The 16,279-nt window shown below is 39.0% G+C and overlaps 1 protein-coding gene across 1 annotated transcript in view; it reads right to left on the reverse strand.

Moving 5' to 3' along the window:
* The window catches only part of igsf11 (immunoglobulin superfamily member 11), a 142,148-nt gene that overhangs the window by 21,994 nt on the left and 103,875 nt on the right, over positions 1-16,279 (reverse strand). Inside the window, exon 4 of the mRNA XM_041810805.1 lies at positions 745-908. Coding sequence (XP_041666739.1) covers positions 745-908 — 164 coding nt within the window. The remainder of the gene's footprint in view (positions 1-744; positions 909-16,279) is intronic.

The following is a 16,279-nucleotide window of genomic DNA, read 5'->3' on the forward strand; positions in this document are numbered from 1 at the left end:
GATTTTTCATCTTTTGAAGCTCTGAGTGCACACATCAGACTAAGGATGCAATTATGAACTTTAACACCTCGATAAAGTCAGACATATAATCTTGAATTCACATTTATTTTGTATTCATTTTTAAATGTAAAATCTCATGAAGCTTCATCAGAAATGTAAATGTTCTTTATTGCTCTCTTGAAGCAGAAATAACACAGTGATCTAATAATCCAGTAACTGTGTTTCTATCGCCTGCTTTGTCTAAGACACATTTTGCTGCTGTAAATTGGAATACTATTACCAAGCACTGTACAGTATACAACCATACACCAAAAACACAGAAAAATCCCTTTAAAATCCCCTTTCTTAGGAGCATGTGCAATGCAGGTATCTTCACATCAATCTACCACTTAGCTGCACTTTATGGTAAAATGCTCAGTTTGCATTAGCATGATAAACAACTGGACAACAGATTATCCTGATCAGCCATAAATAAATATAACAAAAGAGTACATATGGACTGTCTGAAAGGCCAAAATAATGAGGAAATAAATACACTATTAACTGAATGAGGCAACATAAGGTTAAATTTACCTAATTTTCTATGACTCTAACAGTGTGGACAACACAAGGTTTATTTGGACAAATGGTTGTTTTTGACTGACCTTGGTTGGGACTCAACCACCAGTTGTCAGTGGGGGCAAACCTTACCTAAAATCAGGCTTAGAGTTATGTAGTGTGACCAGCTAGTGTAGCTTACTGTACCTGTTCAGGCTGGTTGGCATTGGACAGTGGTATCACCATCCAGATGATATTCAGATTGTTGAGGGCAGCACTGGTGGTGAAGGTGCAAGGGAGGACGGCTGCTTGGCCACGGGCCACCTGGATACTGCTCTGGGACACAGTCACATCCAGCGCCTGAACACACACTGCAGGGAGAGAGAGGACAAACATGAATGTCTTTACATGGAAACAATGACGACATACCATATCAGTAAAACAGGAGAACAGAGAGAGCAGATGTGGCATCTTTAGATAGCAATAAAAACACCCAAAAGACTTATCTTCAATCTAGGAGTTTATGATCTCATTGCAAGATCAGCACCATTAATGATGCTGGAAAGTTTGCTTTTACTGAGAGATAGAGGTGGAAAAAGAGACACTAAACCTCCACCATGCTGAATACTACCTCTGCCTGATGACAGACAGTCCTTTCCCTATGGCATAAATAAAGTACACGCTTAAACTTGGATTGAATGGTGTCATGGTTAAAAATCACATTAGGAAGCAGGTCACAACAATCACTCGCTGGTGAGTCTCTATACGTGTTTTAGCCAACCCTTGTAGAAAATGCTTCTTTCATTGAGTCTGAATGAACCTAATGAGGACATTTTTAGGTTTATTACAGGGATGCTGGAGGTGATTATTGCAGAACTGTTTTTAAACTTCACTAGTAAACTGAGTTACATTAGCACGGATGGTCAAATGACGCTTTGTTTCTGAGTGCAGTGGCACATATGTCCTCTCTTTTCCTCTCTCTCACTCAGAGATTGCTTAAAAATGATCAAAAAAACAGTTAGTGGACAGGATCTGAGGTGAATTAGTGTGCTTTAAATCAGATAACCACAGGCTGTAAGTGTGTACTAGTGTTTGCTACTTCCTCACAATGGCTATGTTCTGTTAACATGAGCTTAATGGACACTAGATTATGTCCAGTACATTTGTGTTAATATCCCAGGACAGCAGAAAGAAGAATTAAAGCTTTTTAAAATGATACATTACCATGGATTGCATTACTCTGAGCTTTACATTTTACAGTTGAACTTTAAAGATAACCACAATGCAGAGCCATCATGTGACACACATGAGTAAGCGTGTCTAGAGAGCACACACTTTTGTGGTGTGTTATTTGACAAATTAGGCTGACATCAATGACAGGAGTTCTGTCATCACTTTAAGAGCATCTTTAGATACAGTAGTAGTGCTGCTGCTTGAAAGAGACACACACTCTTAAGGCATTTATACTTAAACATAAACCAGCAGATAATGCAGTACCTACAGGAATACTACGGCTGTTTTAAATAACCTGGGTTAAAGTATTATCATGTTAAGGTGCTGAAACATTCAGTAATTAATCTCTGGTTGGTCTGCTTTAAAGTCTCATAATATTAAAGACTAGAACAGACTAGCACATGAGAATGATGAACTCCATGTTCACGATAATTTTAAATGACTGACATTTTCACAAAAAACACACTTACTATTGGAGACCATAAATCAAAATGATCCAAGATTACAGAGATTTTACAACAAGATTTCTCAACTAATTCAAGAAGTAAGACCAACAACTTATTGACTCCACACTGACTGAGCTTTTGTGCTTACAGAGTTCCTTATTCAGACTTAAACCATGATACCTTGTTTGATTTTTTAAAAGTAAGAGGATGTTCTGAACAAAGGGCCAGAGTGAGGGGTTTCTTCCCACACATGGGCAAAGATGTCTGCCACAATAGTCCAACTGAGGCAAATATGAACACGCACAATTCTATTTCAGGACCAGCTAAATAAATTACTGCCTAAATCAAGTTAGATCTCCCCCACAAGAATGTATCCATGTCCAAACACCCCAACTGGAAGCAATTTCATCTTTACATGGTCAGGAGGATGATGGCACTGGTTTGGATAATTGATCCTGTCTTGTAAATCATCCTCTCAGAAAAAAAAACGTACGATGATAATGTCAAATTCAATTTGTTAGAAAGATTATCGTTGGCACATGAGTCAAGCAGGATGTTAAATGCAGGTGATGACTAAATTTAAAACATCAAAAGAAAGGGAAAGAAATCAGAAAGAGAGAGAGCGAGTGAGATGAGAACAAGAAATAGAGGAGAAAGCATGGGTAATAGAGAGGTGGGTTTGTGTAGCTAGTGGTATTCTGAAATGGATATTCAATAACGAAAATCAGTTGTTTGGATTTTGATCAGTAATAGAGAAATGAAAATTTAAATACATTTTTTATCAAGGTGAAAAAGAAGTAGCAAAGTAAAAAGTTCAATTTACATTTTCTATGAGAAAAGAAAGAAAAAAACTGGAAGAAAGAAACTAATAAATGCCAGGCTATGTTTTCATTTTCTGAGACAGGATGTTGTTATCATGTTGTAAAATTTCCAAATAGATTGTTTGTCCTTTTTGGCTTTTTTCCCTAAAGAAGTCTTTATTATTAACTGTTAGAAAAACACATGTGTAACAAACACAAAACAGAGCCAATCAAACCAGAGGGTTTGGATAAAGGTCAACGTCAACCTCGGTCCTGTATTGATCTGGCCTCCTGATGGCCATCCTCCAGGCCTGTGCCATGCCCATGCCCGTATCTCCAGGTATGCTCCCAACTGCACCCTCCACAACACATGTGGTCACCCCTGGTGTCTGGACCAGCCCACTGGGTCCTTTATTCCCATCAAGTAACTCTTACCAATGAAACCCAAAGATGCGCTGAAGAAAAGTCGTCACAGTGGAGTCCAGTCAATGCTTCTGGCCATCAGTCAGCATCCAGGCATCCAGGCCTCACTTCTGGTATAGTACTTCTGGAATGCCACACTATTTGGCTCATCAAGTCCATCCCTACATGTGTGAGTCCAAGTCTGCAGCTGATCTCAGCCTCACAGTCACTGAATCGATGGATTACACTGCCAAGGTAGGTGAACTGCTCTGCAACTTCCACATTCTCACCATTCACAGACAGATTTGATGAAAGCATCCAAGGCACACAGCCATTATAATACTTTTAATATCCTACTACTAGTCATAACAATAACTTAAGTTGTTGTAAATAGTAGTAGCCTGCCAGTAGTAGTTGTGGAAGCAGTATGAGTAGTAGGGCTAGCAATAGTCATATTGGTAGTAGTGATGGTTATTTCTTCTCCAAATCAGGCTCTCATACTACACATTTACAGAAACAGTTCATGCAGTGTGGTGCTGCAATGTTCAACTCTTAACTGTGACCATCTTTACAAAATCCCTCTCACTCTCTCTCTCAATGTAAGCAGCTATCTGTATATCATGAATAAAATTTCATATGCGCTGCTTCTTTAAAACACTCCGGGATTAGGCACACAACCAACCAGTATCATATCTACATTTAGCCAGCCCTGAGTGAGACAGTTTAAGATGATCTATGTCATCTTTGAAGTGTGACCCCTCATGCTCCAGATGCAGAGGGTTACACATGATATGTGTTAATAATATTAAGTGAACTGCTAATACACAAGAAGGTCAATTCTAAATTCCTCGAAGGGCCAGTCCATGTCAAGTCTCTAGCCAGACCTGTGTGCAACTAAAGTCTTAAACGCATGGCCCCTTCTCTGGTAAATAATTACATTTAAAGATAAAGGCCCTTTGCCCTTGAATCAAGAATAGAGCTTTTATTTTGAAAAGTAAAACAAAGTGCCCCTGTCATTAAAAGATCAGACCTCAGAAAATGAAAAAAAAGGCCTTTTTTGTTTCTGTCTTGTAGTTGCTTTTCTTTTTTCATTTGTTTATATTATAAATAAAATGGAAATGAAGACATTTTTGAGCCTTTGCATATTCATTTTAAACCATGAAATTGAAAACTGCCTTGTATTTCAATTAAGATTTTTCCTAAAATAAAAACTAATTTTTCTTTTTATAAACATCTTTTTCAGAGCCACAAATCCAAAGACCTGAATTCACATTGACCAAGGAGAATAAAAAGGTGGTGTAAGGATTTTGCTGTTTCCAGAGAGGCCTAGCTGAAAGATTTAACTCAGGCACTGCTAGCAGTGCATGTGGTGCAAAGAAGTGAACCAAACATGTGCTTTGTTGATACAGTTCTCTCTCCTCATTTGGGTGCCAAGATTCAAAACTGCTGTTGATTAATGCATGAGAAAACCATACACCTCAGAGAGCATGGTAATCTGTTTGTGTGTGCCTGTGAGTGTGAGCCTGCATTCTCCCTCAATCAAGGGGGGTGCAGCCATGACGGTATGGAGAGCAAATGCAGCATTTCCACTTCCTCGTTTAAACACTCGCTCCCTCTTTTTCACCCTCTCTCTCTGGACTCAAACACCAATACTATAATTGAAGCCACTGCTAGGACAAAAATAGCAAATGACAAAAGCGTGAAAACATTAATGCATAGATTGATGTGTACTAACACCTGTGCCCATAGACGAGCTATAGCCTCGTCCCCTGCAGTAGACCCAGGTGCTGCATGGAGAACTGTGTTTTGGTACGTAGAGTCTGTGATGCTGTGCCCGTTAGGCACCAGGACAAATCAACAAGCAAGCAAGCAAAGAAAGAAGTGTGTAACCCAGGTGGTATAGTTGTGTACCCAGCTGCTCAATGGCAATGCATCAAGCATCACGCGGTTGATGTAAAAATAAAAATCACAAGCACTTTCACTTCTCATCCTGAAAGAGTTTGTTGTAACTCTAAACTGCTTTAACAACACAGCGAAGGCTAACAGGAGAGATGACTGCTCTGCTCCTCTCGCTTCTGCTACTTCACATAATGAGGGAGAAAAGCTGTTAAAAGTGGAAACTAGTCCGTGCCCCGTGTGGGCGGCCTGGGTTCAAGTCCAGTCAAGTCCAGTCCTGCTTGGCCTGGGTTCTGATTTGAAAAGCTTAAATTTGTATGATATTTACATGACATGTTGAACCTCAGACATCAAACCACAAAATCAAAGGTTAATGTACAGAAGACGTCTCTGTCTGTTCAGCTGCTCCCACTACTAAAGCAATATGTAGATATAAGGGTACATCAGCTTTTATCCATATAGAATCTGAGATGGTGACTACATGTAAAGAACCATTCAAATATGGCCTTCAAATAAAGCCAGGAGGTCTGCCCTGATGTAGTCCATGTCTGACAGAGTTCCACACAGCTGAGAGAGGAGTGAATGTCTTCTTCATCTTCTTATGATGGAGCTGATCCCAGCTGTCTTTCAGTGAGGGAGGTGGGGGGGTGGGGCACTCCTGACAGGTCAGCAGTCAACCACAGGGCAAGAATTAGAGTCACCAATTAACCTAAAGAGCATCACGTCTCTGGACCGTGGGAAGAAGCTGGAGTATCAGGAAGGAACAACCTCAGGCTGTTTTGGCAAAGGACAGCTTTAAGATTCTCACTCTCATCTCCTTTTAGTTTACTCCAAACCGAACCTTTAAATATCTTTCAAGACGAACTTAGTTTTTGAAATAACTCCTTCAGGGGAATTTAAAAAGTCATAAAATACAGACGTTAAATATGAAGTTTAACACGTAATACATTATTTTGGTATGACATATTTAGTAAATTTATCCTTGCAAGTAATACTTTAAAAGAGACATACTGCCCTTAACATTTCTCTTAATTCTGTAGATATTCTGAAATTCTTGTTGTTTTAAAAACTAGCCCCTCTTTTGATATGTTTTTGTTACTATCCATAATTTACTTGGTCACCTCTTAAGAGTGGTAAATATGAATTAACATTAATTTATCAAGAATCACATCATAGCTTGTTAACTTTTTATGGGGCAAGGAATGATATACGGTCACTTTGGCCAACCCACCCCCAAACTCTCTGAGATACAGTAGAACCACAACAGGGATGTTTCTTATATATCCTAGAGAAATTCTGAAGAAAATAAATGGTATAAATAGTGAAATATACATAATATTAATCAGTTTAACAACAGTTTAACAAATTTCTTAAACTTAAATGGCATACATCAGATTTTATTTTCCTTGTGAGCATCATAACTGCTAAAATTAACTTAGTTATTCAATAGGTCTCCTGTCTGAATTCTCAAACTGGTATTATCACCATTACTTATACAGTTTTCTAAATATAGTCATGTCTTGCCTCTAAAAGAGGTCCAAATCTAAAGGTAACCTCACCATGTCTTCTAAAATTAATGTATTGTAAATTAATACATTTTTATGTTTAAGTTTATATTGATTTGGCACTAAATGTGTTTATTTGCCAGTAACACCTTAATATGCATACACTTAATGGATTTTTTTCAACCATTAACAGGCAAAGAACCATATATGGTCACTTTATTGATCTTGATTTTCACCATGATAATGTATATATATATATATAAGTGACAAAAGTAAATACGTCTTGTGTTGTCCACCAATAATATTCTAGGGCTTCAATTTTGAATTTCCAAATATTTCATTGAGTGCTCTATAAAAGGTTAAGCCCTGTAAAATACACAAATTTACCTTCATCTAGTTATACAACCACAAACAGAGACAGGTACCACAACTCAGACATTTAAAAAAAATACAACTCAATAGTCAAACTTATAATAACTTTTAGCAGGGTGTTTCATTAAAAAATGAAGCAATATTTGTTTATTGATGCTGTATTCCTCTCAAAATTACTGTTGTTGGCGGCTATAATTAGCCACTGGGAAAAACAGATTTCTTTTAATGTCTGCTAAATCACCAGACGGAGGCTCCACCCATAGTCTACAGTAAAACCTTCAAGAATAAGGTGGATGATGATAATGACAGTAACAATACTGCTGTCAATCTACTGTCACTGCCCTCAAGTGGTTTGGTAAAAAATACCCATAATAAATCAGCCCACAGAGGAGTTAAATTACCTGTACTGCAGTGTGGACACCATGCATATGATTTAAAATCTTTAAAAGAAGAATATAAAGTATATATCAATAAGCAGAATGCACAGTCAACTATACTTGTGAGCCTGAGTGTGTGCACTGAGCAAGCAGAAGGTTAAAGTAGGCCACTGCCTTCGTGCACAGATAAGCCTGAGCACTGGAAGACCACTGCTAAAGCAGTAAACAGATGGCTCTGCACACACAGCACAAGTCACAGCTACACACACACAATGTAAAAAGAAAAAAACATCAAATTCAACTTTAATCACAACATTAATACAAGCACACTGCATTATTCCAGTTAGCACTGCCTTTTACGTCAAACAACAAATCTTCACAAATTTAACATGGTTTCAAACTACGACTGAAAATCCAGATCTGAATTTCCTCAAAGATGAATATTTTTCCCACCATCTACTTTGCAGCCATCACTGTCAGACACGGATTGCTGGCAAACCTGTCACGGTTTTTGCTTGTTAACCCTAACATCCTGGCACACACTCATCTGCAAGTAGGATGAAATGATTGGCAAGGGGCTTTGTTTTGCTATTTGGCAGCTGTTATCCTCAATCCCTCTTTGAAGTGAGCTGTGATAGCCTGGTTTTACCAAAAGATGTCCAAATAATGCCATGTCTTGTTTGTAGTATAGAAGTAAAGCTAGCCCAAAGGTTGGAGTCTCCAGGTCTATGGTTATCATAATCTGGGATATGATTGGCTATGATTGATTTGCAAAGATAGACTGCCAATAAAACCTGTCAGATGATCTTAGAGAGCAATAAGCTTCATCAGGATAAAAGAGTGAAGAAAATTCTCCTGCATCATTTTTCTTGTTAATATTCCCCTTATCTAAAAACAGGCCTGTTTACATTTTTTTCCCTACATTTTCTCAAATGTTTATTGTCCTTTTTCTCTGACTTCTTTTAAGTGAAAGCTAAACTTTCATACAACTACATCCACTGTCCAACACAGTTAAATCTACCCTCACACATTCCCTGTCATTAAATACACATTTTGTGCATTATCCACATCTTCTGTGTCTTTCGATCAAAACAACAATAAAGATGACATTTAGGGAATCGCTGTGATTCCCCAAGACTCCAAACCCAACCCTCCAGTATAATGTGGCCCCACTAGACATTTTCAAGCCTTAAAGAGAAGGGGTGCTCAGCTCTGCGCACCCCTGTTGCTTATTTGTTGTTTTGAATTGAGTACACATCAAATAAACAATAAAATGTCATAACTGGGACCCAGAAACCCATGAAGGGTTTAAAGTATATACAGTAGTGCATCCTACATTTTGGTAAAAATAGTATAATTTTATTTTGAAATAAGATGTCTTTTTCTCTCACAATTACTTATCTAATTAAAACAACTACACTTTTCATTGTTGCCTATTTCAAAATGGAACCCCCTTCTTAAAATGGTATGAGACATTTTTTCTTTGCTTTCTTTTGTTTTACAAAAATTTGGGCAGGCCCTCTGAATTGTGAGGCTGGGCCGTTGGATAGTGCTGATGCTACTGATCCAAGATGAGTAAGTTACTGATAATAAAAACATTTGAGGAAGGCCCATTCACAGGGCTTTTCAAGGGCCCAGCCATTTCTTTGTGCCACTCTTTTGGAGTGCAGTTTTGTTGAAAAGGCTCCTCATTTAATAACAACAAGAAAGGCAGCGGAAGTGGGGTGGGGGATGGAGTTGCCCATTACAGATGGAGCTAGCAGATGGTAAAGCCTTATCCTGGTCCATCAAAAGTTAGCAACATAGAACTTGCATGAGATACAGCAACAGAACGGCAGCTTTCTTAGCAGTCTTCTACATAACATCCAGAATTCTATGGCAACAATTCAGATGTCTAGTCTTGTCAAAGTGGCTCCATTATGGCAGCAGCTGTGGTAAGACATGTCATGTTACAACAATACACCATCAGGCAAGCTCCAATCTGAAACGATTGTGCCTGGTCTGAGATTGAAACAGACCAATCAGTGTCATTTGAGGAGAACATGGTGGTAGCTATGGACGGAGTTTAGTTGTACTGAAAGCTGGTAGAAGTTGCTGCTGCCTTTGTAGCTGGCTGTTAAGCTCAGATATAGCTACAGTGAAGCTGCAGTTTTATCAAAACTGGTAAACATTTCTTTGTGAAAAGAGCAAAGAACGTCAGTGAAAGCTTTTCAAGGAAGAAAGGATGTTTTTGTTCTCTTCCCATTCTACTTCAGCATGAGTTTATATTAGTTACAGGCGGGGTTTAGTTGTACTGTAAGCCAGTATATACAGTGGCTGCTGGTGTAGCACTTCTGCCATGTCCCGACCTGCCTCAGCATGAGTTGCCTATCCACCTATTAGCTCCACAGTTCAAGTAGCCTATCTGCAGAACTCATGCCTCCCGGGGGTTACGCATGCCTACCACCTCATTTTGTCTTGTCCCTCTGATTGGCCTGCAGTGAATGTGACAGACAAAATATTTGTCCAACCTCTGAGAATGAGAATATTTTTAAGTCCTGCCCTTCCCCAACACTTTGTATGGGAGATTTCATCTCATGCAGTGGATATATGAAACAGCCAGTCTAGTGTGTCAGGTTAAGGGTCAGTCATTTTGTAACAAATATAGACATTTCATTGCAAAAACTTGACATATTGCACCTTTAAAGGTGGGATCTTTACTACCCTGTTATGCCTCATCTGTAGAAATAGGATGGCAGGTAAAGCCATTCTACCCCAATCTCCACTCAGAGGTACTAACAGAGGTGCAGTGAGGGGGAGAGGGTGACAGTGTGTAACACTGGAGCTGGCAGGGTGGAACAGTGCTGGAGTGTGTGTGTATGTGTAGCTCCCACTGTTTCTACTCGTCCTGCTTCTCACGCTGCCACAAAACTGGAATGCGATGTAAAAACACATACTGGGAGTCCAATATGAAGCGGATACTTAAGTAGAAAAGTGTAATGACAGCAGAACTTCATTACAGCACAGATGCAGAAAGAGCTTTTCTGTGTCTCTCTCATCCACACCCACACCACCCACAGCCTCAGTCTTGTGCTGTGAAATCACTCGCCCCTGTGTTGAAGAGGTCATTGATCTCTGTAGACAGCAGCTCTCAGCCGATTCTGTCATGACATTCACTAAAGTGATGCATGTTGTTCATTTTGAGGTATAACAATAGCTATTGATTACATTCACAGAGTGATTTAAATCTACTTCAAACCTCCCATTTAGCTGACTTTTCCTGTAATGAAATGGCTCAATTTTGTGGCAATTTAAAAAGAAAGCAATGCAAGATAAAAACTGCTCATATAAATAAAGAAATACACAATACAATACAGAGGTTGAACATTCATATCTTCAGAGGAGCTGCAGTGATTGAATGAAATTGAGAGGACAAGTGCAATGTACAAAGAACAATTTAATAATTGACATGCCATCAAATGACTGCAGCCTCCAAGAAAGACTAACAAATAAGCTGCTGGATCTTTTGATTGTTTCATGTAGGTACAGTGTCTATGAAAAGTATTTACCCCCTTAGAATTTTACATGTTATTGAGTTTATAAATCAATCATGGTTCATATAATTTTATTCATTTATTTATTTACAAAAAAAAATCATCTTTAATGCAAGTGCAAATAGATTTCTACAAAGTGATGTCAATATAACAAAAATATGTAAAGTAAAATAAGTGTGTGCATGAATATTCACCCCCTGTACTAACTGGACTTTGGGGCTGGAGCACTGTAGTACAGATTGAATGTTAAGTGCACCCTATGATGTGAGTCAAGGCAGACAAATAGAAAAACACAAGCCACTGTACAAGAATCTATTTATGAGACAAACTGCCCCGTGAAAAAAGAGCACAGCTGAGATTTGTGCGTGGTAAGAGCCACTGGCCTGCTCAGGTGTAGCTTTGTTGACAGAGCCAGAGTTGTTTGGTGTGAAGCAGTGGGGCGTGCTGAAACTGCCAGGTAAGAAAAACCACTGTGAGAGAATGGCACATGGTCACCCCAGCCAAACACGGAGGATGACGAAAAAAAGAAGAAGAAAGGTGATGAAAATGACTAAAACTCCATCTGTTATCAATTAACATGAAACACTAACACATTAACTTTGAAGCAGAAAATATACCGTCTGTGTGGTAGCCGAGCTGAGAGGAACCACTGCATACATTTCTTCATCATAACATTCACAAGCTGATGTGTGCTGTATTGAAAAGGACAAAGTCTGACATGTCCAATTCAGCAGCTCGATGGGTCAAACATCCAAAAACGTCTGAAAAATCTGCATTCATTCATCAGTTTAGACCTGCCTCTGCTCTTCCACCCACAAACTTTCTTACTCATGTAAGTTTCATAAATAGATACAGAAGGGAACATTTCTGGCACATGCCAATGGAGAGCAAGTTTGATTTAAAATGTGGAATTAAAGTTAGAGCATTCTTCAACTTTTTTCTGCTTTTGGATGTTTGATGCGAGTCAAACGCTGGCTCTGCAGTACCTTACATTCTGATGCTGCATACCAGTCAAACTGAAATCCCATTTCAATCAGAGGAAACTTTAGTATCAAAGTGTAATGTAGACACACACATACACAAAGAAAACACCCACCCCCGCATTCTGCTTCTATTCAGCGAAAAAACTGTTGAAAAAAGCCGCTCAAACATGCTGAATCGGCACTCTCAAGGCAATGAGGGCTCTTTCCCAGACTGCAAAGCAACCACGGGGCCAAAAACACCAAAGTCTGATCAATGAAGATCAGTCATCTGGCACTCTGATGAATCAAATATAACTCTGTTGCATTAACCAGTTAATTACAGTTAATTAGCATATAAAAAATCATTGTTTCAAATGACACATTTGACATCTAGTAGCAGTGATAATTTGCTTGTAGTGCAAACTGTAATCTCATCCTGGCCTACAAGAATCAGACAGCAATATTCATTGCCATGCAATTTTTAACACCATGCTGTAATAGCATCACATGCAATGATCCATATTTCAGAGCCATCTGAGACTTTTAGAAACATGCATGATTGAGCAGATCAGATCACTTGGTGCACCATCTCAGTTCAGTTCAGTTTAATGCTGACACATAATAATAATAATAATTAAAATAATAACAGGCTGACTGAATTAGAACAGCAATTCTAACTGAGGAAACAGTCTATTTTTACTTATTGTTCTTAACAAACAACAGCATACGTACTCATACTTACAGACAGATGTTTCTTACACTCGGTGGAAATGAACTTTGTAAACTGCTGACTCCTGCTTTTCGGGTCTACTGCTGGTTCATCTTTAAATGAAGTCACTGCTCTGATCCTGTGATGCTGCATGACCTGCTCTTTATGTCTCAACTTATGAGACGTACATTTTCTCTTTTGTTAGACCCACTTTTTACAGCATTCTGCAGTTTTTAAGCAACTTGAGCAAATGTTTTCAAAATCTGTGATACTTTGATACTTTTTTGATGCCATGTGCTTAAGATGATGCTATCTGTTATTTTTGAGTTTGATAGTACTATTGGATAGCGCAGCAAAGTATAAAAGTCATGAAAAACTAACAGAAGCTAATTTTTAACCCAAAGCTGTCACAAGCAGAGAGAGAAAAACTAGAAACAATTCAACACCTACACACAGATGAGCAGAAAGGCGCAGTGTTTTGTTTAATAGCTGCTGGTGACTATGCTTTCTGCCCTCTGCATGTCGCTGCTTTGCACTTCATCACAGAATCAACAAAACTACCTCTTACATTGTCTGGTCAGCAAATAAGTTTTATTGAATCTCTTTGTACGCATTAACATTAGAGTCTGCTGCAGACAGATAGAGGGCATCATCACAAAAAAAGGATTCATAATGGATTCATACAGATGCTGCAGTTGGACCAACAGTAACTACTAAAATAATAACCGTTTTCCCTTCCAAACCTGGCTGCTTTGAAAGCAGTTCAACAGTAATCTGTTTTCAGCGGCACAGCTGTTCTTGTCTTTGCGGTAGCACTAGTAACATATGATGCTAGTCAACCAATCAACTCCTGTCCAGTCTACGCTGGCGCATCAACCTGGAAATACTCACAAGTCTGCAGAGTGCAGTCTGTCGGCAGAAACACAGAGATGTAGAGCAAGGCAGGGAGAATAAAAAAGACAGGGAAGATTAACGTTTTTATCAAGGAAAGACAGACACTTTCATGTTTGTTACGTTCAGTTTCAAACCAGTATGTCTCATAAGTTTCGGTATCTTTGTGAATGTTAAATGCAGTAATTTCCAACAATACAACAGGACAAAACACATCTGTGGAGTTTTATACAGAAAATGGATGGTGCAATGGATGCATTGTGGCCTGATAATCTTAATTTAATCAAATCATTAGGCCAGTCAAACGCACAGATTTAAAAGAACAGTGTGTCTAATTTTAGTATGTGTTCAGTGACACTAATGTGCAGGTTGGATATCAAAAATAGCAAAATTAAACCATTTCAGTTGTCCAGAGGCTAATTTTCTGTTGCTGTGATATTGAAACAGGAATCCTTTCTGTAAGACTTTAATTAATGTCACATTTAAAATTCAAAATTATGAAAAACATGAAAACTCTACCTCAAGCAGCTAACATATCGCTTGCATTGAAAAGGAGCAAATAGGTATGCAAATTGTGGGAGTCAATGGAAGACCCACTGCACAGACCAGAATAATGTAACTTAAAGCTCTGCTTGGACCAAAGATTAGCGATGCAACAAGACCATTTCATAGTTGCAGCTGTCTGACCTGAGCCAGCTTGTACCAGGCTGTCTGATTATGTTGGCTGCAATTTGGTTCACACAATTACAAACAAGACACCCTATGGCTGAGCTGGTCGAGCAGGAGCTCGTAAACTGAGGCTATAGCTAGTCCTCAATGCACTGCTTGCAGGATTGTTTCTTGGACTCGGCGCATGTTTGGTGCATGCCTCCTCCTTCACTCTCTCTCCCCATGTTTCCCGTCTCTCTTCAGCTGTTCTAGGCAACCACCCCCCCTCCAGAAAAGTCGCTTGTTTTGATAGGCTGTAAATGCCAACAAATGTTTATCAAAAATTAGATATTTTGTTAGATAGAATCCTGCTGGGAGTTTTGGAAATTATTACAGCTATTTTAAAATGAACTTTTCAGCCCAATAAACCATCCTGTGCCCTCCTTTAGACATGCAAGTAAGCAGGGTGCTAGGCACTGAGAAATTCAAAACTGCTGTAGCTAAATTTGTCTGGGGAAAAAATGACCCTATGCAGATATCTTAGTTATATCAAGAATGAGCTAGAAAGGGATTTTTGTGTTAATATGTGCTGTGAAATTTTCACTTTCACACTACAATATTTATGACAAAGGAAAAGGTGATAAGCAGGAACCATATAATCACATATCAGGCATTATCAGTGTGATAAAGACAGGAAAATAACAGTTAATGTGCAGTACTGCCCTTATTGTGTAGACAGATTTTACATTAAATCGAGTGACTCAGAGAGTTGTTGCTCCAGTTGCACAAGCTTTTAAATGTTGCAGAGTGGCCCTTTGTCCTGTTGCTGAGAGTTTCAACCCAACTTGTCGCAAATTTTTGGTCTGAACTGGGATTAAGACATGTAGAGGGGTTTAATCTGATTTTTTTATTGCAGATTCTAAATTTTACTCAATAACTACATCATATTTACCTATAGCTCTTTTGATATTGAAGATGTTCATATATTCATTTTCAAAAAGCTTTAAAAAACTCTCATTCAGTAGAAGTCTGTCATTCTTCTTGTGGGGAGTGGCAGGGCAGTGCTTTAGCACTGACCAACTGCTGCTAGATTAGCATGCATTTATGTCAGGAATCAATGCTTTAAGTCAGGTATACCACACTAGATAATGTTTTTAGGATGATATTAAAGAATCACATTCATTGACTCAAACTTAAAGTAGCAGTGAGGTTTGTCACTGCTGGTTACATTGGTCCTGCAGGTCAGCACTTTGAAAGTCAGATAATGCGGTTGTCAGTCAGTGACCTCTTCCTTTGTAACAGGCATGGCTAAGCCTTGCTTTGTGAGTGAGCGTGTGGGTATGTAAGTGTGCTTGTGTGTATGTTTTTATGTGCTTGACAGAGCACAGCCCCAATGCCGATCACATCTGCTCCGGACGCCCCTGGCACTGCCATATGGCTGGCAAACATGCTTCCTACTTATCCTCGACAAAGAGAAAGTTTGAAATGAAAATAGAAATTCACTGCAAAAGACATGCATGAGGGAAAAAATGGGTGTGAAAAACAGCGAAAGTGAAGCAAAGGCGGAAAGAGTATTAGTTTACTGGGAGAAGCTGCTGATTAGACTCTGCAGGATGATCCACCTCTTAACAAGCCATGTTTTTATGACTATTTTTAGCCTATTAGCTTCATTAAGAGGACAGCTGAGGAGAGACAGGAAATGTGGGGATGCGGGGTAACACCACAACATGACATCATTCAGTAATCCACGTGACCAGGTCTGGATCTATCTCAAGTCTTCATTTGTATGAAGAAAAATGGCAAATCATTACTTAAACTAAGTGTGATCTGCTCTGAACCTGGATAAGACCTTATAGACAGTCAGTACATGCAGTTAGAGGTGTCAGTTTAGCCAAGGTGGTAGAACAGGTGCCAAAATTCAGAGGAAAGAGTCCTCGACAAACTCACAGGACTGGATCTTGAGCGTGG

This window comes from Cheilinus undulatus, linkage group 2 (assembly GCF_018320785.1).
Source record: "Cheilinus undulatus linkage group 2, ASM1832078v1, whole genome shotgun sequence".
NCBI classification, from domain to species: Eukaryota; Metazoa; Chordata; class Actinopteri; order Labriformes; family Labridae; genus Cheilinus; species Cheilinus undulatus.